The sequence below is a fragment of the Archocentrus centrarchus genome, chromosome 12 (assembly GCF_007364275.1).
Source record: "Archocentrus centrarchus isolate MPI-CPG fArcCen1 chromosome 12, fArcCen1, whole genome shotgun sequence".
Classification (NCBI taxonomy): Eukaryota; Metazoa; Chordata; class Actinopteri; order Cichliformes; family Cichlidae; genus Archocentrus; species Archocentrus centrarchus.
Genome location: NC_044357.1, coordinates 24,829,752 through 24,856,499, shown reverse-complemented (window position 1 = coordinate 24,856,499; position 26,748 = coordinate 24,829,752). Strand labels below are relative to the sequence as shown.

The 26,748-nt window shown below is 41.7% G+C and overlaps 1 protein-coding gene across 1 annotated transcript in view; it reads left to right on the top strand.

Moving 5' to 3' along the window:
- Window positions 1-26,748, top strand: part of dcc (DCC netrin 1 receptor) — a 137,222-nt gene that overhangs the window by 45,158 nt on the left and 65,316 nt on the right. Inside the window, exons 11-16 of the mRNA XM_030743288.1 lie at window positions 1,607-1,702; window positions 8,843-9,081; window positions 10,394-10,532; window positions 18,709-18,816; window positions 20,084-20,278; window positions 20,373-20,405. Coding sequence (XP_030599148.1) covers window positions 1,607-1,702; window positions 8,843-9,081; window positions 10,394-10,532; window positions 18,709-18,816; window positions 20,084-20,278; window positions 20,373-20,405 — 810 coding nt within the window. The remainder of the gene's footprint in view (window positions 1-1,606; window positions 1,703-8,842; window positions 9,082-10,393; window positions 10,533-18,708; window positions 18,817-20,083; window positions 20,279-20,372; window positions 20,406-26,748) is intronic.

Here is a 26,748-nt window from a genome sequence, read left to right as displayed (position 1 = left end):
CACTGTCAGAAGCTTTTTCATTTCTGGTCTTTTCTCTTATCAGCACCAAAATAATTCATCATGTCACGGCATTTCCAGCATGCTTATCAACAGCACCTATTTAATAAGTTCATTCTTCATAACCGCAGCTGCTGCTGCCGACAGCGTGCCAATATTGACACAGCGTTTGCCTCGTCCATTAATTCATTATGATGATGAAATCCCCCATTTAATTACGATCAATAATTTAAAGGAATTTAATAAGAAAGCTGCTTGAGGTGGAAATCTAATTGTGAAGGGTCGAAAAAGAGAAAACATCCTCCCCGGTGAGTGCAACAACCAATTTGCATGCCAAAGAAGACAATAACAAATTGGGTGCAATTTTATATGCGGCTGCGAATTCCCATCACAGGTCTCATAATGGAGGAGTGATGGAAAAAATAAAACCGTGCCGCTGTGTCGCATGCACACGTGGGAACGAGCGCACATATGTACACAGCATTCATAATTCATGGTGATCATTAATTCATGTGGTGAGGCGTCTGGGGAGCAGAGCCGCCGTGTTTGCCTAAACGCTGCGACGGTTTGGCGCTACATGGAGACGACATGCAGCATCATCGCGCGTGACCGGCGGCGGCGGGGGGATGAGCCGCTGCATGATGATGAGTGCAGCGAGGGTGTGGCTGAACAGGTGGCTGTGAGCCCTCAAAGCCCTTTATGAAAATGGATGGTCACCCCAAGAACCCTGTTAGCAGTGTGTGGTCACATTAGTGCAGCCACAGGTAGGAAATATGCATGGAAAAAACATCCTACACTAAATAATAACAAGTTCTGAATAATGGACTCTTCCTCATATTCCTCATGATGGTTTGAGCCACTGCCTACTGTTCCTGAAATACTTCACTTTGCAAGTTTACAACAAAGGAAATGTGAGATGCTGTTCTTTACTTCTGCCATGAAACATAGTTGGACTATTGTCGTCAGGGGAACACTGATATTTTTGGTGGCACGCTGTCCTCTGGGACCTCCCCACCCTCTCATGTGCATATGAGACTGCTTGGATTGTGGCTGAGGTTGACTTTGTGGACCAGATATATCAAATGAGGAATATTTGACCCACATGTGGCCAACATCTGCACTTGGGCCTCAGTTCAGCCCCAGGCCTGCCTCATGTGGATTTCAAGTGTGGAATTTGGACCACATCTGGCCCACAAAACACTTTGCTTAGCCCAAGTCAGTGCATGCCAAAAGTATCAGAGTCATGATTGAATCGTATTGTTACACCTCGTTGTAAAAATCCTGTAAAATTTGCAGCTTCCATGTGACAAACAAAAAGTCCAAATCTCCCTGAAGGACTCAACTTTCTGTGTTTACTGTCAAACTAGGAAAAAAGCCGCAGCCTCTGAGCAGGACTGAGACTTGTGCTCATGTCAAGTCAGTTCTGCCAAACCGAACTTGACCTTTCAATCTTCCCCCCACTCACTTTTAATGATGCTTCTTTTAAGTAAATAGCACAGCTGAAACATAAAGAAGTCAGCCAGCGGTCAGTTGCATCCCAACATGATGATGTACTGTGCTGAACGCCATTTAAAACGACTCGCTCTCCCTCCTTCTTTCTCTTCCTCAGAGCCGAGCTCGCACTACGTGATTTCCCTGAAGGCTTTCAATAACGCCGGGGAGGGAGTTCCTCTGTACGAGAGCGCCGTCACTCGATCCCTGACAGGTAGGATGACTCGCTAGGCGCCGATAACAGTCCCACTAATCTGTGTTTACAGAGCACTAAGGCAGCAGATATGATTAGCATATAATAACATGTCAATTCTGAATATGAGCATCATATTAGCAGTATTAGTGGTATCACTGGATGGAACGTGTGTTCAACAGTATTAGTAGCAGTTTTGACATTTTAAGCATTAGCAGTAGCTGTAGCACTAATGCCAGCTTTGACTCTGTTAACATCAGCGGGAGCAGCAGCAGCCGTGGTAGGAGCATCAGGATTAGCAGCTTTAGGAGCAGGAACAGTACTCTTACCCTCTTACATCATATTAAGGTTTCCACTCTTAAACATTCACATTAATATCATAGACTCAATAGAAAATCTGGACATGTTCGAGTCTGGATTGTGACTGTTCACCACCTTGTTTTTTTCAATCCATGTGACCAAAATTCTTGTGCTGGCGTTTGGAACAATTATATATTCAAAGAAAACCACATGATCTGTCAGATAATTGTATTTAAAATGCACCACAAACACACTGCACATGTCCAGTTCAGTGACTTGAACACACAGGTTACATTAACATGTACAGGTGCCTGTGTCAGCAGTGGCCACGCTCCTAATAATGCAGTTTAAGTCCTATCAGATGTGAATGTGGGGGTAATCTGAGAACTGCAGCAGGCTGTGAACGTGTTTATTTCTGCTGCAAAGCTGCACGTTATAACGGGAGCTGCGTGGGGATTGATTCGCCTCGAGTGGCCACTGGAGAAACTGGGGAAGTTTTTGGCACTTCCACGCTGGCCTCATTTTCCAGCCCCGGAGGCTGCAGCTTGATCAATATCCAAGTCAAAATCATGACTGGAAAAATCAAACTTTTCCAAACACTGATGTATCTGGCTTCATGTTTTTGAACACTGAAGAAGAGGCCACAGCGAGCAAACGGAGACGTCTTTAATCTGCTTTTTTTCTCTTGCAGCCATGTTTGAGCTGATGCCAGTGAAGCCAGTGTAGTTGTGTTTTGATTTAGCAGAGAGGCTTTCTAATAATCGGGCTTCAATCTGGATGCAAAGTCCTGAAATATTCATGTGGAGGAATCTGCTCACACTTAAGTCACCAGCATTTGTTGTGCATAACATGTACTGTAGTTATGTTTGTTTATGTATTGATATACTGTGTGATGGCTTATACCCATGCCTTCACTACATGTGTGTGTGTGTGAGTGTGTGTGAAAGAGGGAGACTCATTAGCTCTCCCTGCAGACGATGAGCTGCAGAAGTGAGATAAATGAAACACATCCAACTCACAGCCAAGTTTCATCTTATGAATTAAACAGCCGGCCCTTCTCTGCTCACCCAGCAGCCTGCAGCTGACATAAATCCTTTATAACGCTCATAAAACGCCACATTTCTGAGGTTTTTCAGCCCATGATGTGATGATAGTCACAGGAAAAACCAGCAGTGGAGAGAACGCGGCTCACCAAAGTTTCTTAACCTTCAGTCCAGCATGTTTTTGTGGGGAAGCTCAAAACAAGGTTATTTTTAACGTGTTATCTTTGATTGAGATTTCTTTAAGAGAGGAAGGGAGAGGCAAGAGATGGGAAGATGAGGGTCAGATGTGGCTCTCACACAGAGAAAAACAGAAGAAAGGGGTGCTGCAGAGAGAGGCATTTCATCAAGTTTAATGAAAGCTCATGAAAGAGTGCGGAAGCAGAAAAACAGCTTAACAGTCCAGGAGAGGAGACAAAGGAGCAGGTGTGGCTGTGTTTACAGTGAGCAGTACTGTATCTGTTAGTTCTACAGATGACAGGTCAGGTTGTTTCTATAGCAGTGTAGATACACCTGGAATCCTGAAGAGATCTGTAAACACATCTGGGGTTCAGAGCAGTTTGTAAATATACTGTAAGATCCTTTCAGTGTGCTGAAAGATACACAAAGACTCTTTAGATGTTTGAAGCACACCTGGGGCTGTATAGATATTGTTGAAAACATCTGGAGTTCTGAAGCAGTCACCTCCACATGTGGAGATTTGTGGACATTTGTGAGTGTTTGAAAGAGTGGAGGACACGTCTGCAGGTCTGTAGAGATTTGTTAGTACATCTGGAGGTTCTCTTGGCATATGCAAACACATCTGGACTCCTATAGAGCTACACAGACATGTGCTGATTTATGAGCACATTGACTGTGCAGTGCTACACATATCTGCACTTGCAGACACACTGGTGTCCTGCAATCATCTGAAGTTATGCACATCTGATTTTCTGTAGACATACACGGACATACATTCAGCTACACTTCTTTACAGGTGCAACACATCTGAAGGTTAAAGAGTCATCAGATTATCTGGGCTTCTCTAGTTAAAAAGAATGCCCGAATTCTACAGATCTGAAGGACATCCAGAGCTCCCTGTATAGAGACATGTTGGGATGTTGTATTAATACACAAGTGTACTGATAGTATTCTGGAGGTTTAAGGACAAAATCAGAATTTTTCTGTTGATGCACAGAGCACTCAGTTTTCTACTGATGTGTAGAAACATCTGGAGTTCTCTGGAGGTAGACACATCTGGAACTCTATAGAGATTTGTAAACATTCCTGGTATTCTAGTGGTTCATGGACTGATCGGAGTTCTCAGGGGGAATGTAACGTTTCCTAGAGATGTGTAGAAACATCTGGACTTCTATGGAAACATGTATACACATCTGGTAAACCAGAGATTCTAAGACACATCTTGAATTTTCAGGAGATGGAGATTTGCAGACATGCGTGGAGTAAACTAGAGGTTTGTTCACCAAATCTGAAATTCTTGCGTTTCATAGACCCATCCGAAGTTCTCCAGATGCTCACAGAAGCATCTGGAGTAGAGCTGCATACACACATCTGGACTTGTGTATTGATACATACACACAGCTGGAGTTGTCCAGAGATACACAGATACAGGTGGGGTTCTTTACAGATATACAGTCTACCATGGAGCTGCAGTGTGACAGTCAGGAGTTGATAAGCTGAGACCCTGAGGGCTGAGATAGAAACTAAACCCATTACTGTTCTGCCAAGGCCGTCAACAGTGACACGCACACACACCTACACGCACACACTCTCTCTCTCGTCACAGCAGCAGCCTGCTGGAGAAGGTTCTTTTTTTTCTTTTTTTTTTTTTTTTACAAGAGCTTTAAAAAATGGCTCGTTAACGGCGGGATCCTCGTTAATATACTGCCTCGTCCTCGCCTCGCTGCCCGCACACTGCAGAGGCAGAACTGATCCCTAACCAACCACCATGCTGCCATTTAATCAACGACTGGAGGACCGCAGAGACAGCGAGACAGCGAGTGAGATGAGGGGAGGGATAAAAGGATAGCGGGAGAAAAAAGAATGGAGAGGAAGGAAGAAGTAAATACACGAGGGGGAAAAGTAATGGGAAGAGAGGAGGGAAGGAGGAATAGAAAGTTAGAGCAGGAGGAAGGGAGGGGAAGAGGGAGTGCAAAACATGGATGAAGAAATGTGAGAATACAGAACAGGACTTTCGAGAGAAAGGAGGGAAGAGTGCAGTGGGGGTGGAGGAGGAGGCGTGTCCTTCAGCCTCATCAGTATTCTGTCCTGACTGGAGCTTTATTGTGATGCTGGACGAGCAGTTTAACCGCGACGCCGCCCGGTGCAGCCCGTCCCACGGCTCCAAACACCTCCTCGATCAATCTCGCTCTCTCTCTCTTTCTCTCTCATCAGTGTCGCTCTCTCTTCTGGCCTGCAGCTGTACATCTCTCAACACAAGCAGCACATCAGATGTCACTGTTGATTCTCTGGTTTACACTGCAGACGCAACAGGATGCGCCTGCTTCCTGCTGCTGCCCTCATATGAACCTGCACAGAGTTTCAGCCTGTGATATAATCCAGGGTTTAAATCAGAGAAATGTAGTAATGCTATTTGACCTTCATTGTCAAGGTGAAATTACATTAATAGGGATTTTGTTTTATTTTATTCTGCAATATATCCAACTCAGTTTCGTGGACTGTACTAGAGCAGCTCTACATGATTCCCAGTTCACAATAATCCTTATGAAGGGCCGTGGTGCTGCCCCCTGTGCCTGAAACAAGTCATTTCAGTTCCCCTCCCTCCCCCTTTCATCTACTTGCCTCTGATTGGCTGTCCCTTAACAAACAGACTTAAACAGTGGGTGGGTGGGACTTCTTTGCCTGAGATGACCATATTAGGAATATACTTTCTCTATGACATCATTTCAGCCAAGAGTAAAGAAGAACTGTGACATATACTGACCTCATTACTTAAAGCAGGCTTGCCCAAACTCGGCTTCCGGCCCCGCCCCCTACTTCTGGTCCGCGAATTGATGTCAAAAATAACCTACAATTTGGCCCTTTAAGTTACTTTTTTGACATTTCGCCTTCCCCTCCAATTAAGAGGGTCAAGCGAAATGTCAAAAAAGTAACTTAAAGTATTTTTGACAAGTAGGGGGCGGGGCTGGAAGCGGCCTGCGGGCCAGGAGTTTGGAACCCCTGACTTAAAGCTTGTTTAATAATCCATCATTGTAACAAAATTCACAAATTCAATATTATTTTATCTGTCATTTCATTTACACAATGAAGTTCAGTTTCCAGCTGAACTTTGGGAAGACTGTAAAATTCAGCAGTATTTAACTGCAGATACACACCAATGTGAATCTGCAACCCCCAACTTCCTGTTAGCTCTTTATGTAAATACACAATTTTAAAAACATCTGCATGTAGCAATATTATATGGAAATGTAAGCTAGTTTTTTTCGTTCTACAAAGAGATCTTCTTTTATTTTACTGTACGGTTTATTTTTCCTGCTTGTGTATGTGTTATTTTTCATAAATCATGCAGAGCTACTCTTAATAGAGTCCAAAAATAAAAAAATATATAGCTGTAAATGAGCATAATACGTTTTTTTTGCATAAGTCAGATGGGTTTCATTTTAAGCACTCTTGTTTTGGCTGCAAGTGAAGCCTTTATGTATTAAAGCGAGGCCACTGCTGGGATTTATGGTTGCAATTACATGGATTCAGTGGAATCACTGCTGATTAGTGTGTCAGTTTATAATAATGGCTCTGCTTTGTGGTAGCCAGCGGACCTCCCAGTTAAATCTATGGCCCGGTTTGACCCCTCGTGAAGTCCAGATAGTGCAGATTTTGAGGGTTGATAATGTGAAGCCTGAGGAGACGGTGCAGTCTGAGCAGCTGTGAAGTTCAAAATGATTTGTTCTTGTTACACTTCTGAAGTCTCTGTGTGTGTGTGTGTGTGTGTGTGTGTGTGTGTGTGTGTGTGTGTGTGTGTGTGTGTGTGTGTGTGTGTGTGTGTGTGTGTGTGTGGGTGTCAGACAGTAAGTGTACAAGACAAAGAGATGTTCGAATCCTGAAAAAAAACTACTGCAGGAGGACTGACAGAGATCAGCTTCTTCTCATCTTATTTTCTACAAGTGGGAATAAAATGCAAAGAAACGCTTAGCTGCAGCTGCCTGTCTCCCATTCGTACAGTAAAGTAAGGCAACATTTAAATACACAATAAAGTTGTCTCGTATTTCAGTGGCCTCTTTTATTCCGTATATCCACTCCGCAGCAGAGCCCAGTCAGGACCAAAGCTCAGAGATTTTCCTGCATTACAAATGCTCATTTTTAGCTGCCCTGCAGGCTGTTTTGCTCATTAAACGAATAAGACTAAAAATAACATTTCAGTTCAAATTAATGTCAGCAGCTTTGCAGCGAACCCGTAAACAGCTCTGTTAACTCCACCGTGGACGTGTTTCTGTGGATTTTAAACGATCTGCATCGCCGTGTTTCTGCTTTCAGTGGCTTCAGCTGTCTGTAGGTCAGAGGTCGCAGAGCTGGAACCAGCAGAGTGGCTTTCATTAGTTTACTGTATTTACCTCTGCTCGTTCCAGCTCTCCGTTAGTGTCTGTTAACACCTTTTTTTTCCACATCCTGCTGCCTTCAGGTCCATCTTTCTGGTTCAGAAGTCACATTCACTGAGGTATTCAGTCTGTGTCTCCAGCACAGTCCTGACTTTTTTTAATCTTTAGATTTGTGAGTGTAACTCTTACCCATGCCCTCTAAACACCTCACATGCCAGAAATTTGTTGTTGTGAAAGCAGACGCAGGCATAAAATGTTACAGTTTTCTAAGAGGGTACCCTCCATAAGTACCCACTCGTGTTTTCTATACTGGTGCAGTGTATAAAGCACATCATGAGCCTGGGGAGCACAGCTAACCCTGACTGATGGAGCTGCTAAAAATAATCAAAAGGAATTCACTGTGTGGGAGTTCATTGCTGTGAAACACCAAGAACTAAGGAGCACACTGAAAACTGTTCGTACACATTTAGCTGTGTTGGTCAGTGCCATGTTTACAATTTTCCAATGTTCCCCTAAACACATCACACGTGGGTACCTGAATGTTACATTTAAACCACCAATCAATGCATCTTCAAACTCAGCAGTGTAATAAATATACTCAGCAACACACAGCACACGCCAGATTATTGGTTGTAGCAAACACACACACACACACACTCCTTGATTTTGGAGAGATGCTCAGGAGTAAATGAAGAAATTAACATTAATTTATGTTTCTGTTTCTCATTTCTATCTGAAGGTAGCAGCAGCTCTCTGATTGGCTGGAACCACAGATCCACACCAATGAGTTTATATTTGTTTAAATATACAGAAAACTCATCACGTCTGGATTTAATCCATTTTTTTTCTTCAAGGAAACATTTTATTAGAACTTGAGTTTTATTTTTGTGTCACTGGTTCCGTCCATTATAAATCTGCTCCCCAAGATGGGGTTGGGCCTGTAAGCCCCGCCCCTTTGTGGATCTGTGGCTCCACTTCCTGTTTAGAGTGATGTCTTTATCTCTTTTTGTCTTCTTAATCTTTCTCTTTTTCTCTTCTTTTCTCCTGTGTTTCACTTCCTCATCCACCCACTCTTCCTCCCCCCCCAACAAACATGGCTGCCTGTTGCATGTCACTTCCAAAATTGCATGTCATCCTATCTATTTATTATTTATTGACTTGTCTTTGATATGTTTCCATATGTAAACTTTTCATTATTGCACATTCATTGATTTGTATGATTTCATTAAATGTTCCCAAACACCCTGGTAACCGTTAACCCCCCAAAGACCCCATAGACCCATCTGAGGATGACCTCTTCCACCTCTTTGATAAATACCCCACTCCCATGCCAGACACCAGCACTCCCATGATTCCCCCAGTGGGGGTCCAAGCGGTGGCTCTGTCCTCGGATTCAGTCCGTGTGTCCTGGGCCGACAACTCTATGACCAAGAACCAGAAGTCGTCGGAGGTCCGGTACTACTCCGTCAAGTGGAAGACCAGCTACTCCACCAGCGGCAAGTACAAGGTAAATACACGCAGTGCTCTGGGTGCTGACATCACTGAGACAATTAAACTTTATTTGGAACCAAAGTTGAAACATTAATCTATAAAAAGTAAACAAATTCTCAAACTGATATCTTTAGTATCTCACAGGAATTTTGAATGAACAGCAGGGACTGGACTCAGACAAGAACATACTGTCTTGCTTGGGATTTGTACATTTCTCAGTTTGAGCCTGATTATTATCTTGTCTGTGTGAAATGCAGATAGCTAATATCCTGCACTAGAAAGCAAAATGAGCTTTTAACAAAGCACGTGGTTTAAACCGTCCCTGTGAAATAAATAAAAGAGATTAAATGCATTTTTTAAAGCTTGGATTCAGTTTAGGGCTGTCAGCCGACAGGGATTAAAGTTTATACCTGCCTGATGCCTCCATTCAGTCAGTAACTGTTGCTGCTGCTCAACACCAGCAAGATTAATCGTGCACGGCCCTCCTGGAGACCAAAGGAGTCCGTAGAATTAAATTTAAGATTTTTTCTACACTTTTGAAGCTTTTATTGATTAAAATCTGCGAGCTGGCAGAAATGACTTCAAATGTTAAGCAGCCCTGTTGTAGTAAAAACTTTACTCTTGTATCATTTTTTGGAAAGCAGGATAAAAATCCATCTTTGATTTTGCTGAGTTTCCCTGGGGAACCAAACTCATGAGATGGGGAGAAAAGATCTTCCAAAACGCCGTAAAAAGGAAATCTATACGAGGCCAGACTTTCTGTTCTGCTGAATAAAAAGCAGAGAAGAAGAAACGGAGAATGACGTCTTCGCTTCCACTTCCCACTCATCAAACACTGAAAACGAGACATTTTCTTTGTGCCACAGGGACAAATCTGCAAACAGATGTCATGCAGCTTCTGAAGTTTGTTAATAACTGTTGTCAAAAATAAAAGCTACAAATCTTCTTAAAGTGCAAACTAAAGTGAAGAAGGGTCACAGGAAATGGAAAAGAAACAAAAGTTTTAGAGAACTGTTAATAACTTTTTATGGATCTCTTTAAAGCTTTCAGGTCCTCACTGATGATGATATGTAGGCCTGACCTCTAGCTCTACAGTTTGTAGAAGAAAATTATGTTTTGGGCAAAAATATAATTAGTTTTTGATGAATCTGATGTTTTGTCCTCTGATTGCCAAGACTTGGGAGAACAGTTTTTATAAGCCAAAAATTATAAATTCCCACAGCACAGGGATGGGATTTTTTAAATGTATCATCCCTGAAGTAACAGCTTTAGCCTCGTGTGCTTTAGTTTAACACAAAGTCATCTTCCAATAAATGTTGTGTGTTCAGTCTGCAGACACCACGGCGCTCAGCCACACCGTAACCGGCCTCAAACCAAACACCATGTACGAGTTTGCTGTCATGGTCACCAAAGGCCGCAAGTCCAGCACCTGGAGTATGACGGCGCACGCCACGACGTATGAAGCAGGTACGTCTGTCGGGCGCACACCTGCTGTCCTTGTGAGGATCCCATAACTCTGCCATTGGCCACTAATTGGAACTTTAGCCTGAACCTGTTTCTGACCCAAAACCTGTGAAGCTCACAAGCTTTCATCAGGCTGTAACTGCAGGTTATTCAGGGAAAGACTAACGAGTGTCACTCTGGACTGACGAGTGCTCACCTTTACCTGCAACTGCCCAAACTGTAGAGAGACAGAGCACCCACTCCAGCAAAGGAAACAAACCTGACACAGCACTCAGTTTGAACTGTGTGAATTCTCACCTTCTGAAAGCTGCAGAGTGCTGGGATGCAGGGGGAAATTACACCGAGCTCAGTTTTCATAATCAAAATAAAAACCTGAACCTTAGTGGAGACCAAAGTAAGGCAGTAAGTGTGTGCAGCAGATATTCTGTCAAATGTTTTTATGGGCAAAGCAACTTGTTAAAGTGTAATATTAGTAAAAAAAAGCTCTCAGAAATGGTATTATGTTTATAATCATCTTAGGTAACTCCAATAGCTTCCTAACACAAAGCAAATATTAGCTTATCACTAAGGAGAGGCAAGGATCCAATCTAAAAGCATTTTGTTAGTCTGCAGACTAACAAAATAACACATATTTGCATCACCTTGTTGATAACATTGCAAATCAGGGTCTTTAAACAAACTGCGGAGCTACCAGAATGCACTGCAGCACATAAACAGTGAATGAGAGCTGTGGAAATGCTGGGATTGAGGTGGGTAGTGTTTTGGTTTTGTTTTGTATTATTGCATTGTGATGAACCTTTTCACTGACATTTAAAATGTGCAGAAACTTCACTGTTTTTCACAGACTTAGGAAAACAGGGCAGGTTCAGGAAACATGGGTGCACCAAACAATGAGATGCATTACTTTATTTTCTTCCCCTCCCTGAACAGCAATTACTTTTAATAAGGAGTTTAACTATGGATAGAAATGATGTTTTGGTTCAGTGAACAGTCATCTAGAAACTCCACAACAACTCGTCTGCAGCAATGAAACCCAACTGCAGACTGAAATCAAAATGTCAAGGTATCCCTTTCAGGATGTTTACAATCATGTTTGCCGGATTTGTCACCCAATTAAGCGTGAACGGCATTACGGCCCCGGTTCCCCGGGGCTCGCTGGAATACATTGACATTCAGAGTGAGCAGACGGACTGAGCCCACTCAGTCCCTGCAGTGATCCACCGGCTCTGGAGGCACACACTCACCATATTTTCACAACAATACACATACTGACCACTTTTTCAAAGGCAAAGCAAAGAACACGCTGCCTTTACTGCAGTTCATACCATCTCTGCACCACTGTGACAAATAAGAAAGGAAATGTGAGAAAAATACCAGTGTATTATAATCTAAGACATAATGATGATGAAGTTAATGATCCTGCACTATATATAATCACCTGGAAGCACAAATAAGCGACAGGGTAACACAGGATGGAACAACCATGAAGGATCCCCACAAGGGTACAACACCATCAAACTACCAGCCAATTACATGGCTCTCCACAGCATGGAAACTGCTCTCAGGCAGAGTAGCAACAAAGCTGAATAAACACATGAGTCAATACATAAGCACAGCTCAGAAAGGCATTGGAAATAACCCCAGAGGACCAAAGCACCAGCTCCTGGTTGATCAACCTGAGCACTGCCTGGATTGACTACAAGAAAGCCTACAACTCAGTGCCCCGCACATGGATACTGGGGTGCTTGGCACTGTGCAAGGCTAATAGTGCACTAATAACATTCATCGGGAACTCAGTGAGACTATAGAAGACAACGATGGAGGCCAAGTCCAAGGCAATCGCACAAGTCACCGTTAAGTGCGGAATATACCAAGGTGATGCACTGTCACCGCTAACTCAACCCCCTAAACCAGCTCATTACTAAGAGTGGATACGGATATACATCAATCAAGCGTAACATTATGACAACCAACAGGTGACCTGAATAATGCTCTCAGACTGTGGACTCACTTGTGGTTCCTTTGATACTTAAGAGTAGAATGGCTCTCTTCCACAGCATGTCTTTTGTCCTGCCATATTAGGGGGACATATTAGGGTGCAGGTAAACATTTTGTCCTCAAAGTTGATGTGTTAGAAGCAGGAAAAAGGTATTCGAGCTAGTTTGACAAAGGTAGATCACTGGGTGAGAGCATCTTCATAACTGCAGCTCCTGTGAGGTGTTCCTGGTCTGCCGTGGTCAGTATAAAAATCTGATGTTTTGGTTTAATTTACAAAATGAACTTGATTTTTGTACATCAAAAAAAAAAGAAAAAAGCACAATTATAGTACTGGTGTGTGATTGATTGCTTGATGGAGCTATGAATAAGTGATTAAGCTTTCATATAGTGTATGCTACTTAGACTGCATTTGTTTCTACAGAACAGTTTTGCCTTAGAACCACAGTAATCCTCTCCTTTCTCTAATGAGCTATTATTTTTAGGAATCTGAAGCTTGTTTTTGATTAGTTGTAAGGGAGGTCTCTGCAGAGTCAAAATGGCTTTGAGCTACTACTCCAGCAAGAGTTTATAATGTTCCACCGCTCGCTGGGGTGCTGTACAACACAGGAATTTAGCCTTTTGACAAATGTTGATATGTTGCAGTGTTTTCAGTGCTGCAGCCTCCCCTGAGAGCTGATAATCTAAAATACCATCCAAATCCTCCAAAAAACAAAAAAACAAAACAAAATATGTCAGTGCCTCCATCTGCCCACAAGAATTACTCATAGAAGGAAAAAGTCACTGCTGAAAGCATGTGTGTTTTATGTTAAAATGCTATGGTAAAGGTTTGGTTAGGAAGGTTTGTGCAAGAAAAAAATAATGCTGTGTAAATCACAACAGGTACTAATTTTGCAGGTACAAATGAATGACATCACTGAGGTAAGGGTACCTTTGTCAACATGACTATCATATGATATTAGAAAATAACCTTTTATGGCAAAAGTTTATTGATGAACTCATTCAGCCCGATCAGTTTCATCTGCAAACGTTCGACCGAGAATACCACGCTCGCTGTTTGCTTTCAGACAAATGGACAGAGGTTATTATTACCCTCTGCCAAAGGGCATTTTTAAGCATTTTTGCAGAGATTACTCATGCTGATTACTTTAAAGTACAGCCCCACAAAATAGTACAAAATAGGCTCAACATTCATGTTGAAAATAAAGTTTCCACTTTCTAAGTACACCCTTACTGCCCTTTTCCTTCCTTTATGTAAACAGGTAAAACACATTGAGATTAAAATCTCTTTTCAGGAGTGACCTGGACAGGGTGACATCAGCTGTTTCCAGAGTTAAACACAGAAGCAACAGAAAGTAAAATTACTAATAAAAATTACACCCAGGAATTCTAAATCTAAGAACACCATAACAATTAAATCATAACAAACATCTACAATTTAATGCAGTCATATAGAACTTATTTAACAATTCCTTAAACTCACTCAGAGAAACCAGTTCCTGATGTCTAAGGCTCTTTTGTAAATTCTTCCATGAATGTGGTTCAGCAAAACTAAACGCTTTCTTGCCTCTCTCTGTCCTAACCCTTGGTACACTTTATAACAGTCCTGACACCTCAATAAGTGGGGGCCTGAGTAGTAGAGCACCTTGCACAGTAAATACTTGGGGAAGATCCTTAGGTAAAGATTTAGATTTGTTGAGAACAGCAGAAGTTTCATCTTTTCTGCATTAAAAACAAGTTTCAAACATGAAGGTTTTGTTTGACGGTGTCAAACGCCGACTGTACTTGAGCAAGCGCTTGTGCTTGAGTAGGGGCCGAGCTATAAATAACACAGTCATCAGCATAGAGATGATATTGTGCGGTGTCCACATTCTGTGTAATATTATTAATGTAAAGAATAAAAAGTAGAGGTCCAAGAACTGACCCCTGTGGTACTCCTTTAATTACAGGCTGACAACATACCATCTGCTTGCATACTCTGAGTCCTATTTGTAATTAATTAATAATTATTGAACCATTTCAGGGGCAGCATGGTGGTGTGGTGGTTAGCACTATTGCCTCACAGTGAGAAGGTCTAGGTTCGAATCCACCTTGGCCCGGGCCTTTCTGTGTGGAGTTTGCTTGTTCTCCTCATGTTTGCGTGGGTTTTCTCCCGTTTCCTCTAACAGTCCAAGTTACTGGGGTTAGATTAACTGGTGATTCTCTGTGACCTGTACAGGGTGCACCCTGCCTCCTGCCCTATGACAGCTAGAATAGGCTCCATGACCCTGAACAGGATAGTTGGTGGAGGATGGATAGATGAACCATTTCATTGTTTGATTTGAAAATTTCAAAAAGGCACTTTTTTAGAAGAAAATGTTCAACAGTATCAAACGCTTTAGACAAATCTATAAAAAGAGCAGCACAGTACCATGTTATCAGTAGCTGAAGAATGGCAGTTCTTACAATGTCCTTCAGACAGGTTAGACCAAAGTGGAGCTATTCAGCACCACGTTTGGAGAAACCGAACACAGCACATACCGACTGTCTGTGAATGAAGTGGAGGGGTGATGATTCAGGCTTGTTTTGCAGCCACATGCCCTGGGTCAACTATACAGTCAACTATAAACCTCTCTGTAGACCAAAGTGTTCTAGAGTCAATTGTGTGACCATCTGTCCAACAGCTTGTCTGAAATTGAGTCATGCAACAGGATGATGATCCCAAGAACAGCAGCAAATGTACAGCATAATGGCTGAAAAGAAGAAGAAAAGAATCGAGGTGTTGGAATGCCCTTGTAAAAGTCCAGACTTAAATCTGATTGAAATGCTGTTGTGGGACCTTAATATTAATGAATGCCCTTAAACCTCAGTGACCTGAAAACAGCATCCATCCGTCCATCCATTCATTTTCTTCTGCTTATCTGGGGCTGGGTCACAGAGGCAGCAGCCTAAGCAGAGAAACCCAGACCTCCCTCTCCCCAGCCGCCTCCTCCAGGTCATTCCCGGGCCAGCATCCAGCCATCATCAGCTACAAAGTGATGCACCATGAGTGAATCTTTATAGATTTATACATGAGCAGGGCTTAAGGGCCCATTCATTATAACAAATTTGTGGCATCTGGGCCTAATGCTTGTCAGCTGCAGTGTTTTTTTTTTTTTTGGGTGTGTAAACTCCAGAAGCCTCCATTGCTTTATCTGGCATGTTCAAACAGTCCAACAAACTGTTGCTGCCTGTGGTTGAAATCCCTCTGGAAATAGACCAGTGGTCCTTAAACTTGTTCTTCTTCTGAAGCTGAAAAAGGATGACACCGCATGGTTTTTATTTAACAATAAAGGGGATCAAAGTTCAGTGAAATTAACGTTCTCCGTGATAACATCTAAGATATTAATTCAGCTTAGGTTGACTCCATAATTTTCTACACCCTTTCTATTTCCCACCAGTAGAGTTCATTTATCAATTTCAGAAAGCTGAATTAGGTTGTTTCCCTCAAAGGGGACGTTTGGTTTCCAAGTTCATCTTCAGCTTTCTTGGGATTTTTAGTATTATCCAACTTCTCCTGCCAGAGGCACCCTGGCAGAGGGAAGGCTGTAAAGTTGTCTTCTTGCCATTTAGATCTTTTAATGTGTCATTCATATTATTCCCACCATCCAGGAAGTGTATGAACTGACTTTTTTTTTTAAAGAAATGAAGAAACTCTGATACAGTGAATTAAAAATTAGTAATTTTTTCATAATTGTTTGTGCAGTTGTATTTTGCAGTAGAAGCGAGGAGTCCCGCTGTATGCCATCTGGGAACAGCTGGCTTATTGTTTGGCCTACTGTAAAGTATTCTTCGCTGATTTGAAATCCAAAACAATGGTGCCTCTGTTTGCAGTGGCAGAGCCAGGATGCAAATTTCTGTAGATTCGTGCACAACATATTTTCTAATTCACTTTTAGCCGCTTGCGGCAGTATCAGTGCCCATATTTCCACCTAAAGAAAGCCTTCATGAGGGTGCTGATTTTAAATCCTTAACATGTAATATAAAGAATAGTCACGCTAGGATGCTCTCCCAAGGGACCCCACCTGCTACCTGCCTAGACCTGTGAAGCATCCTCTTAGCATCCACCACTCAAAATATGCTTATGAGATGAGACTGAATGTATTTGATGGTTTAATTCCCAAAACAGCTCCACCCACCTCCAATTCAAATCAAATCAAATCAGTCTGAATACTTGAACAGCCTGTGTAGGTGTTCAAAGCCTGCTGGAAAGATTAACTTTGCCATTTGGTGTCACATTTGAATCTTGATCTGTTTTGTTAGTATAAATTGGTATTTTGGTGATACAGCTCATCATCAGTAATCAACAATTCAGTAGCACTGACTGCAAACTGAAGCTAGTTTTAATTATGTCTGCTCTGAGTGCTGGAGCCACTACTTTCCCCAGCAGGTGTGCGCGCAATGTATTTTCTCGAGGTCTTCCTCTGTATTTATGATAAGTACAGGTTGTCACCATCACTAACAGGCTCAGCTGGAACTTGTAATTTCCTCCAGCTCGTCGTGTCAGATTTAACAAGCAGTTTCATTAGCCAGCTCTGGGGTGCAGGCTTTGAGTCCTGTCCTGGTGTGAAACTTAAAAACTCGTCTTTAATCACATCTGTAAGTCAGGAAGCACCCACGGCCGTCACACACTGAACCTCTGATAGGCTGCCACTTAGTTTCCATGGTGACGGTTGGAGGAGGACAACAAGCCGGAGTCTTTCTCGTGAGGCCGAGCGCTTGACATTTTCACAACAGAAGCAACACAAAAGGGCAGTTCAGGAAAGTGTTGAAAATTGCCGTCTGTACAGTTTCCTCACATCCAAACAGCAGAAAGTCACAACAAAGCCAAAGAGCAGCTGAGCGGCGCTCATTAAGGATTATTGTCCGCTCAGGAACTTCCCGAACGCACAAAAGTTGTGCAAATGTTGAAACTAAACAGTGAAAGGGGAAGTGGTATCTGCAGCTGTATATGAGTATATGTATATGTATATGAGTATATGAGTCGATAAAGTTTGGATCAAAGAGTCTGCATGACTGAAACCACAGCTAGGACGGATCTGAACGTCTAACGAACTTTCACTCTGGAACTCAGTTTAGCCTTTTTTAGATGCCCTTTCAAAGTCCTGATAACATTTCACCATTTTCAATAAAAGTGTGACATAAACGGCCATGACTGGTTCACAGAAATCATGAATATCTTATAAATGGACTGGTTTTTATATACTGAGCACTCAGGGCACTTTATACAACATGCCTCACTGAGCCGTTCACACACGTACACCTAAGATATCCAACATCCACGCACATCCACACTCCGATAAACACATCGAAGAGCAACTTGGGGTTCAGTATCTTCCCAAAGATACTGGAGCAGCCGGGAATCGAGCCAACAACCTTCTGATAATAGATGATCTACACTCTATTCTGCATATGAATATGTACAAGCTATAGGCAAAGGATGAGATTTTATGTACCAGAAGCTTTTTGGTTTCCATTTGTAGGTCACGTGCTACACAGTATATTTTTTTGTCCAGAACTCGGCTCCTTTTGTATTTTTGTCATATGTTTTTGGATTATTGCAGAAAATAAGCTTCATAGGAAATAAAAATCTTTATATTTACTCATTTATTCAGCAAGATAATTACCATGAATTTGCTCCACTTTTATGATATTTGAAGGTTAAATGCAGATTATGTTACTTTATGAACAAACTACACATTCATGACTTTAATGAGTCACTACTGAACTCCTGTGTTCAGCATATTCCAGAGAATTTATTCAGCCACTTGTTAGCAGCTGCCTTCTCTGGGACAAAGTAATAGCTTCAGCACTGGGTACTTATTTGTGTATTTTATGTTGTAGAAGAAAATGTTGATATGACTAAAGGTTGTGTTAACCACAGACCTTAGTTCAACAATCTAACCACAAACCTCCTCAAAGGATCCAATGGCCTTGACACAAGGGGACTAAAAGTGTAAAATATGAACACACTTCCAGGTGACACTCATATTTGCAGGGTTTGGGTGTTACATCTCAAAACTTAAAAAACAAAAACAAAAGCTTCTGCATCAACCAGCAATGAGAAATGGATAGAAATCTGAACCTTGATATCTGCTCTGGAAAAGTCTGCCTGCAGCATTTCCAAACACTGTAACCCTTCAAACTGTTTGTGTTTCCCTGACAGCTCCGAGCTCCGCCCCCAAGGATTTAACAGTGATAAGCCGCGAAGGACGACCCCGTGCCATTTTAATCAGCTGGCAACCACCAATGGAGGCCAACGGGCGAATCACAGGTGAGTCTCTGCACATCCCAGCACAGGTATGTCCCAGCACAGGTATATCCCAGCACAGATATGTCCCAGCACAGGTATGTCCCAGCACAGGTATGTCTCAGCACAGGTATGTCTCAGCACAGGTATGTCCCAGCACAGGTATGTCCCAGCACAGGTATGTCCCAGCACAGGTATATCCCAGCACAGGTATGTCCCAGCACAGGTATGTCCCAGCACAGGTATGTCTCAGCACAGGTATGTCTCAGCACAGGTATGTCCCAGCACAGGTATGTCTCAGCACAGGTATGTCCCAGCACAGGTATGTCCCAGCACAGTATGTCTCTGTACTGTTCTGTGATTATACACGCTGTTAATCAAACGTTCCAGAGTCATTTAAATGTTCGGGTAAGGTGCTGATTATTTTTTTCAGTTAAAGGTTTATCATGTAGTCTGAAAGGAGACCAGAAACATCACCACACTGTTCAGGAGTGCGCGAATCCAGTTGCTGCTTTGTGCATCCAAACGCACACACCTAACACACTGTCTTCCATCGTTCCATCTCTCTTCCTCTGGGCGATCGGCTCGGCTGTAAACCTGTCTGTTTTAACGAGCTCCGCTGTTCCTGCAGTGTCCCCGAGGACGAATCAAACGCTCCCTGCAGGCATAACAGCACAACACAGCCTAACACTCAGAAACACAATCGCATATTTTTAGATCCTGTAGTTTTTTTTTAACATGCTAAATGTTCTGTGTTTTCTTAAATTTTTGAACATTACTATATTTCATGTACTTGAACCTTCCCTGTATAAATTCTTAGTTCCCCTGTTCAGATTTTTCGCTCTAATCATTCATTACATCATGTTTGTGTTATTTTCTAACTGCTGTTATTGTAAAAAATCGAAAATGTCCATTCTTCCTCTCAAACTTTGCTTTTGTGGATTTTGGAATGATTTTTGACCCAAAATACAACAAATACATCAATTTATTGTTATTTCATCAGCAATTTTTGAAGAGAAAACATCTGGAAAAAAGGTTCAAACCTTAATGAAAACCAGTAGTAACTGACATTACATGGGAAAATTATACATATATGTTCAGAATATGTAATATATTCAAATACATAAAGGCCAAAGTGTATCCAAAAGGCTTAATTTGAAAGGTAACTTCTGTTTGTTTAGCATGTGGCTAAAATGTAGCCTAGTCCTAACCCTACTCCCAAGTGGTGGATGATAAGAGGTTAAAAGGATGACTGCTCTTTTTTAATATTCTTATTCTACTTGTTTGACAGGTTACATCCTGTATTACACACTGGATAAGAACATGCCGATAGACGACTGGGTGATGGAGGCGATCACTGGCGACCGGCTGACCCACCAGGTTGTGGATCTGAACCTCGACACTGTTTATTACTTCAGGATTCAGGCCAAAAATGCCAAAGGAGTCGGCCCTCTGTCTGAGCCCGTCCACTTCAGGACGGCCAAAGGTGCGTCAGTGACTGAACATCGAGTGCTGCTTTACCTGTAAATCTATTCCTTTGTTTCATATTTTATAAATTTGCTCTCTGTTGCTTTTTTCAGTGGAGCATCCAGACAAGATGGCCAATGATCAAGGTAGGCTGATTTCATCTTCAAAGGGGTCTGACTTCAAGGCAAATCATGCCAGGGGTCTGAATCATGCTCAGTCACAGCCTGCAGTATACAGTCATGTCAACATTCATGAGTTTAATCAAAATTAGCTTCATGTTATTTATCTTCAAATCACGACTTTTGATCAGGATTAATCTTCATTTCTCACAAGTTTCTTTAAGTTTTCTTTGTCTTTGTAACAAGTGGTTAAAGATTACAAACTGGTGAAAATGCAGCATGACATTTGATTGAACTGAAACTCAAATACTCAACTTATAACACTGAACATAGAAACTCTACACTGATGAAATTATCTAAGCTTTTCAGGCTGAATCTGAATCTGTAGACATAAACCATGGATGCAGCCATTGTGACATCACTCACTGGTTTCTAGGTTAGTGTTTCATAAAACAAGATAACATTGAAAGAAAAGATAAAGGTGAAACATCAGGGAGGAGGACGTTCACAGCATGTGGAGATTAAAAGTCAGGAATAAAGATAATTAAAAAAGGAAAACAGGTAAATTAAAAGCAAATATAAAATAATTAAAAATAAATGGGAAGAGATTATAAAACAATTATAAAGAACAACATAATAATAGCTCAAATTGCAGGCACAGAAAAGGTCTGCTTATAAAAATCTGTCTTTAGGAGGGATTTAAAGACGAGGAGCTCGCCAATCTGATTGCTCCAAAGAGTGGATGCCCTGACAGAAAAAGTGTGCAGAAGGTACACAATTACCTACTTTTGAAGTTATCAGTTAATGCAGGCATGATTGGTTATCAAGCTGTGTTCGTAGACTGTACGGGTACAAGGCACAAAAAAGGATTCGTAAGGAACAGGCTAATAAAGGCCTAGAAATTCACTCTCTGAGAATAAACCACACGTCTCAAGCAGTGTTTGTATAAATAACTGACCAGCAGCCATAGTATTTATTTTTTCCATTAAAGAGGCTCCAAATGGGCACAAACACAGCTGAGAGGTCCATGGAGTCCAGTTAGCCTAGCAAACAGCTAGCAGCTACAGGGGATTGTATCAGCACAGCTGCCAGTCAAAGTGGAATCTCACTTTAAAGTTAAAAGAAATCACACTCGTTATGAAGGGAAAACGTCTTCATAGAACCCAAAGACCTGCTGAAACATGCTTATTTCTGCCATAAAATTTTAACATGTGAGCCTGTGGAGACTAACTCACGTTTAGAACCAGCCTCGAGTGGCCACTAGTGGAACTGCAGGTTTTTTTCTGTGCAGTTGGCTTCATATTAAAGTTGGGAGTTTGCTGCTTGGTTGTAAACCACTGTTTCTTGATCCTGGACATACAGTTTGCAAAGATAGACTGAGCAACATTCAAGTACATGAAGTATGTATGCAAGCATGTATGAAGGTGCTGCAAAATATGATAGTGTCTGATCATTGAGGACTTATAAAAAAGGACGTTAAACTCTGGTTTTAAGTGGTAGTAAAATCCAGTTTAAATAGTTTATTTTTCTGTTATATTCTAAATAAAATATGGGTCTCTGAAACTTGCAAATGATTGCATTACTTAGTAGTTGTTGAGCATCGCTCTGAGACAGGATGTTCCTGATTTGGATAAGATTTCACAGATCAAAGAATCTGGCCCAGAGATTTGTTTTCGGCGTGAGATATCATCATGAAGCTTAAGTATGTGCATTCAAATCAATGAGTTCTGTCTCTGACAGGCACCAACTCTGTGTGAACCGCAGCAATCGGGCACTCAGGGGTTAAAAGTTGTCTCCAGGCAATATTGGTTCAGCTGCTGTTTGTGTTGATGGCAGCCAAACAACTGAGCAACTAAACTTTATTTTACAACTCTTCCACTGAGGAAGTGTCTCTCCTTCTCCTTGAAGGCAGATCCCAGCATCCTTACACTCATGTGGACTCCTGATAAGTCACTTAGTAAAAGAAAGACATGCTGAGAAGACAAATGCAAAAACAGGAAGTTACTCGATTTTCTTCGCGTCTGAATTAATTTTCCACTTTAATCAAACAACCTCATCTCACTGAGCTGATGGAAAGTGTTTGCTAATTGCATTGCAAAAATAATTTTTCTTCTGAGAGGAAAATAAAAGGGAAGAGAGGGAGAGAGGGGCTTTATAATTATTAATCCAGACATATGAGAGGTGATGGGGACGATGTGTCTACAACATTTAAGTTCATCAAATTAACTCAGGCATAATTAATGCTCTGTTCACTGGTTCCATTCATCACCCGCAGTAAGCAGAAGAGCACATGATGTTAACGAATGCACAAACCTTTACTTCCAGCACTAAACATTAAACATTGCTATCTCTCTAAAACTTGGAGGACATTCTGGCTGGTGTTGTATTCTTCATGTTGGTATCAGTCCAAAAACAGATTCTCAGAAACAAAGATGGATCTAACCGCGGCCCGCTGGTCAGACTCGGGGTTTTTGTCTTCGTCATTGTTGATTTGGAGCTGGACATGATCAAAAACTGGGCTTCTCAGTCAGCTGGTGAATTGTTAAATGGTGTACGCGGTAAACACCGCTCTGCTATATTTTTCATTTTTGACATTATTGAGAAAAGGCTTATAGGGAGTTGTATGTGAGGCTAAACACTGAGGAAAGAGAAAAGAACTTATCCCCATTGTTAGTGGAAATGTTAATGGAAATTATTAATGAGTGAAAAGTGTGTGTTGAGAAGACGGCGGCTGAAGGACAGTCAGTGAAATGCAGAGGATTAGTAAGGAGGAAGTGAGAGCAGCTATGAAGAGGATGAAAACTAAAAACACAGTTGGTCCAGATGACGTGATACCTGTGGAGGTATGGAGACATCTAGGAGAGAGGGCCGTGGACTTTTTAACACAGTTTTGGAGAGTGAGAGGATCCCTGGGGAATGGAGAGGGTACTGGGAGCAAAGGTGAGGTGCAGAGCTGTATTAACTAGAGAGGGATAAAGTTGATGAGCCATACCATGAAGATCTGGAAAAGAGTTGCTGAAGGTAGCTTAAGAAGACGTGAGGATCAATTCAATTGAATTCAGTTTTGTTTTTAAAGCACCAAATCACAGCAACAGTCCCCTCAAGGAGCTTTTAACTAATGATTAAATGCAGAGTGGAGTATAAACAAAGTAAATAAGGTGAATGAAAAGAAACAGTGCATCATGGGAACCCCCCAACAGACTAGGCCTATAGCAGCATAACTAAGGGATGGTTCCGGGTCACTTGATCCAGCACTAACTATAAGCTTGATCAAAAAGGAAAGTTTTAAGCCTAATCTTAAAAATAGAGAGGGTGTCTGTCTCCTGAATCCAAGCTGGAAGCTGGTTCCACAGAAGAGGGGCCTGAAAGCTGAAGGCTCTGCCTCCCATTCTACTCTTAAGTATCCGAGGAACCACAAGTAAGCCAGCAGGCTGAGAGTGCTTTGTTGGGGGGATATGGGACTATGAGGTCTTTGAGATAAGATGGGGCCTGATTAGTTTAGACCTCAGTTAGCTGTTTTACAACTACTGTTTCAAGGATTTTTGAGAGAAAAGGAAGGTTGGAGATTGGCCTATAATTAGCTAAGCCAGCTGGGTCAGTGATGGCTTTTTAAATAATGGTTTAATTACTGCCACCTTAAAGGCCTGTGGTACATAGCCCATTCATTCAAACAGACTGATCATATATAAGATCAAAGCATTAATTAATGGAAGGACTTCTTTGAGCAGTCTTGTGGGAATGTGGTCTAACAGACAAACTGATGGCTGAGAAGAACTATTGAAGTTAACTCAGAAAGATCAATCAGAGAGAGTCTAAACAAATACCAGCAGTATTAAAAGTAGCTGTACATATTGATCATAATGATATGTCTGAGATGCTTATGAATCATTTTTTCTCTAATGCTAAAAATGTTATTTGTGAAGAGCTCCATGAAGTCACTACTAGTTAAAGTGAAAGGAATACTCGGCTCTACAGAGCTCTGACTCTTTGTCAGCCCGGCTGCAGTGCTGAAAACAAACCTGGGGTTGTTCTTATTTTCTTCAATCAATGATGAATATTAATGATCAGTGAACAGCACTATGCTTCATGCCAAGAAAGAGCACTGCAGATGCTGATGGAGGAGAGTGTTGATGGAGAAGTATAGAGAAGGTCAAAGGTTGACAGATGAGGGCAGGTAGGAGTCTCCATGGAATATGATGTTTGCAGAAGACATTGTGATCTGAGGTGAGAGTAGGGAGCAAGTGGAAGAGAGCCTGGAGAGGTGGAAGTGTCCTGAAGGAAAAGAGGAATGAAAATCAGCAGCTGCAAAACAGAATGTGTGTGAAGAGAAGGAGACAGGTGTAACAGTGGAGCTGTAAGGAGCAGAGGGAGTGAAGGTGGAGGAGTTTAAATACCTGAGGTCAACCATCCGAAGTAATGGACAGTGCACAAGAAAGGTGAAGAGGAGGATGGTGGCAGGGTGGAGTTGATAAAAACGAGTGTCAGGGGTGATTTATGACATGAGGATAGCAGCAAGAATGAAAGGGAAGGTTTACACGATGGTACTGTAGTCAGACCTGCTGTGATGTATGGTTTGGTGGTACTGACAAAAAGACAGGAGAGCTGGAGGTTTTCACTGGGAGTGACCGGGATGGACGGGATTAGAAATGAGTATATCAGGGGAACAGGTCAGGTTGAAGAATCGAGCATGAGATCTTTGGTAATCATGGGAACCACACTTGGTATTTCTAACCTCTTGGAAGGAAACTGCATGTTTTACATATCAGTGAAATTAGTGAAAATGTGAAAATCCTTTGCAGAAGTGGTTAATATTGAACTAAAATATTTTAAATTTCTGTAAGTTTCCCACAGTGACACTGACTCTAGCCTGTCACAGTAATCATCGGTTGAACATCATAATTTACTGCGAATATGAGCACACACATAATTGATTAGTCAGTTCAGTGCTTTGCAGAATGATGTTGCATAATGTATGCATCCCTGCATCCTCTGCCCTGCTGGAACACCAACTATGTCCACTGAGTGGCCTCATTCAAGTGAAGAAAGAAGTAATACTGGATTGAAGGAGGCCTGAGGTCTCCAGTTGGACATTCTTGCGTTAGTCATTAAGTGAAGAGGGCAATTCAACATTTTCAAGGAGTGCGATCCCACGCTGTGATGATATAGATAAATGGAACGGTACCATTTTTGCACTTCTGAAACAGCACAGCTGGTAAACCCTCACTGAGAGTGGGCCGTGACTTTCTGCTTTAAATATGGGCAAAACTTTAAGACTGGATAAACAATAGTCCAAGTTCACAAACCAACTCCTTGACTTTGTGGCTGAGTTAACTTTGCTTGCTTGATTTGTGATAGTTTGGCACAAGTCTGAATTTCTAACTTCCTGAAAGCTATCTTAAAATAGATGCAGAGTAAAATATTATGCACCAGTGAGTCCATACATGATAATAGAAATGGGCTGGTTGTGGTGGTATGTGCTGGATGTCTGAACCATGGGGGTTCTACTAGGGTTTAATATTTTTCCCGAAAATGACATGAATCAAATCCCGGGAAATGACGAGCCATTTCCCGGGAATCCCGGGAAAAAGTTTATTTATTTTTTTATTTTAATTAGGCCTTCTGTAGCCTGTGTCGGCCTTAACCTATTGTGATATAGTAGAGGTAGCTTTCCAGCTATGTCCTGTTATGCCCAGTAGGGGGCAACGTTGGCTTGATTAACGCAATAAAACCTACATCTCGACATTTGAGTGCTCGAGCTATGCGGTGTTGTATCGTTCCTCAACACTCCCTTAACAAATATAATTCGAATATTCCTCCATTGTACATGGAATTATACCAAGATATTTTACAACTGCTGGTGCAAAACAATACGGTTCATCTCCACAGCATTGATAATGGCTCAGCCACGCTGTCGTGGCGACATCTGTTGCGCTATATCTCCACCAGTGGAACGCTGTAATAGTCATTGAAAAGTTAACTACCGTACTACACTATAATATGGCATAACACAGGGCCTTGAGTAATGCACTACGACTTGGTCATTGCCATTCTGGCAACAGCAAATTTATAACACCGTGTCTGAGGGTTAAAGTAGGTTCGCTGTGAATCGTCTATTGAAAAACTGGCCAATCCTTATAGCCTAAAAAATATACATTTTACTCAACTCCATTTTAAAAGCGAAATATGTTAAAGCAATCTATTTCATGATAATTTCTTCACACATTAGGCCCGTATCCTAATTCATGATTGTTAGTAAGCGGCTGCAAACGAGGAAAAGAAACACTCGAAGTTAAACAGATATTTCTTTATTGTTCAGGGCAGCCATATTTTATAGGCTATATAATGCAATATAACAATATATAATAATATA